General features: G+C 39.1%; 1 protein-coding gene across 3 annotated transcripts in view; it reads right to left on the minus strand.

Moving 5' to 3' along the window:
• Window positions 1–2008, minus strand: part of LOC126409106 (guanylate kinase-like) — a 15163-nt gene that overhangs the window by 6722 nt on the left and 6433 nt on the right. For 2 of the 3 annotated variants that reach the window (XM_050075040.1, XM_050075039.1), the window contains exon 3: window positions 361–731. In XM_050075040.1, coding sequence (XP_049930997.1) covers window positions 361–731 — 371 coding nt within the window. The remainder of the gene's footprint in view (window positions 1–360; window positions 732–2008) is intronic. The other variant, XM_050075041.1, reaches the window with a different exon arrangement.

Here is a 2008-nt window from a genome sequence, read left to right on the forward strand (position 1 = left end):
AACCTCTGTTACTGAGGGACTTGGTATTGAATTTAACGACAGAGTAATCTTTTCCTTAAATTTTGCGACAGCACTATCTGATAAACATCTAGTATAGTAACTGTTGCTGAGTGGCGTGTAATCGGGTAAAAAGAAATCAAAAGTAATCAGATAATGATCCGATAGCGAGGGATTCTGTGGAAAGACTTTTAGGTTATCAATTTCAATTCCATACGTCAGAACTAGATCAGGATTCAGAGTTCAGGATTAGACTCAGAGTTTGTTTAACCTCCTACCTGGAATACCCCTCAGGTCACACCCAGAAACTGACCTATAGAACCTCTATCGACTCTGTGAAATGCATTTCTTTTCCGTGCTTACCAGGACATCTATGGATGGTGGCTGGATGGAGATGTAGAGGGGATTGAGATCTGTCCTCTTGATGTTCTTCACACCCTGCATGTCAATGTCAAGTATACAGATGAGGTTCTTGGCCTGCACGGCTTGCACGGCAGCTTTACTCGTCCCGTACATGTTCCCCGAGAACTCTGCACTCTCAATGAATTCGCCGTTGTCGATCCCTGCCTGCATCGCCTCCCGTGTGACGAAATGGTAATCTGAAACCCCAAAAAGAAGATGACAGATAAATAAAGCTGCAATACGACTGATGTTTGTTACAGTGGTCATAAAAGAGGAAGAACGTGTTGTACCTTTGCCATCCTGTTCTCCAGGTCGAGGATTTCTTGTTGTATCTGAGAGTTGAGAAAACATTTATGTCACAGTCTGAACTGAAACACTAAATCGATATACTGAGACTACAGGAAACACAACTAGAAAGAAAATGGGAAAAATTGACTCCATACAAGACTCAAAAAGACGACACTGGACTGGAATAATAATCACTGTAAAAATGTGTATATACCCAAGACGTTTTTGTTTTGTTAGCTCTTATTATTATTCTATTATGCTGTTGTAACCGACATGTCAATGTTACAAAAATTGTTTTAACAAAGGAACACTGAATCAAATCTATTGTTTGATCGACAGGAAATCCATCTGGGTGCTTGTTTGTAAACCATTTATTTCCCACCTTTGATTGACCATGTTTTGTGTCATTTAAACTAGGCTAGGTAGGGGAAGAACTTGCTAAGAACTAACATGCATCTTTCTTAAAGTGGTGTGTAAAGGGTTGCCAGATCTGGTATATCTGGTATAACTTGGTTTCACACCCTCTTAAGGAGAATTTAATCTTTTCCAAATGCAGGTGGTGCATCTCATCCTTCACGGGGGCAGAATGTGCAGGAGCCCATCTTTCTTATTATTGCTATTATTACTTTTCCCTGATATTGGTATTTTGTAAGGATTAATTACCCAAACTAACATTTTTTTTTACAACTGCCAGAGATGATACTGTAGTTGTTGTTTGGTTGTGACAGAGTTGTGTCAAAAAAATAAAATAATTCAGGGCTGCAACTTACGGAAGCGTATTGCATTCACTTGACAAATAAAAAAAAGCCCTGTTTTTCTGAATAATTTTTTCTGTTTTTCAGAGTAATTTATTTATTTTTCTGTTTTTCTCAGTAATTTTTTTTTCTGTTTTTTTTTGTGGTAATATTTTCTGTTTTTCTCAGTATTTTTTTTTCCTGAACGAGGAGACGATATACTTCAAAATCTCGCGAGAAGCTCCCACCTGGCACCTACAAGTGACCCCTGCATCCATGGTGACTCCTGCTCATGGATGTATTTTGCATCCGTGCTCCTGCTCCTAGACTATTTCAACTACGGGGTCAATAAGGGTAAGGCATGTAATTAGTTACACACAGGGTATCATAATCTAGCTATGTTTTCGACTGCGTCCTTCTAGTGTAGGCCAACCGCTCAATGTAACAGGTTAGGTTAGTAACAGGTTGTAAAATCATGCCCATACACGTTTGTCAACCTAACCTGTTACATTGAGCGGTTGGCCTACACTAGAAGGATGCAGTCAAAAACATAGCTAGATTATGATACCCTGTGTGTAACTAATTAC

The sequence above is a fragment of the Epinephelus moara genome, chromosome 21 (assembly GCF_006386435.1).
Source record: "Epinephelus moara isolate mb chromosome 21, YSFRI_EMoa_1.0, whole genome shotgun sequence".
Taxonomy (NCBI): domain Eukaryota; kingdom Metazoa; phylum Chordata; class Actinopteri; order Perciformes; family Serranidae; genus Epinephelus; species Epinephelus moara.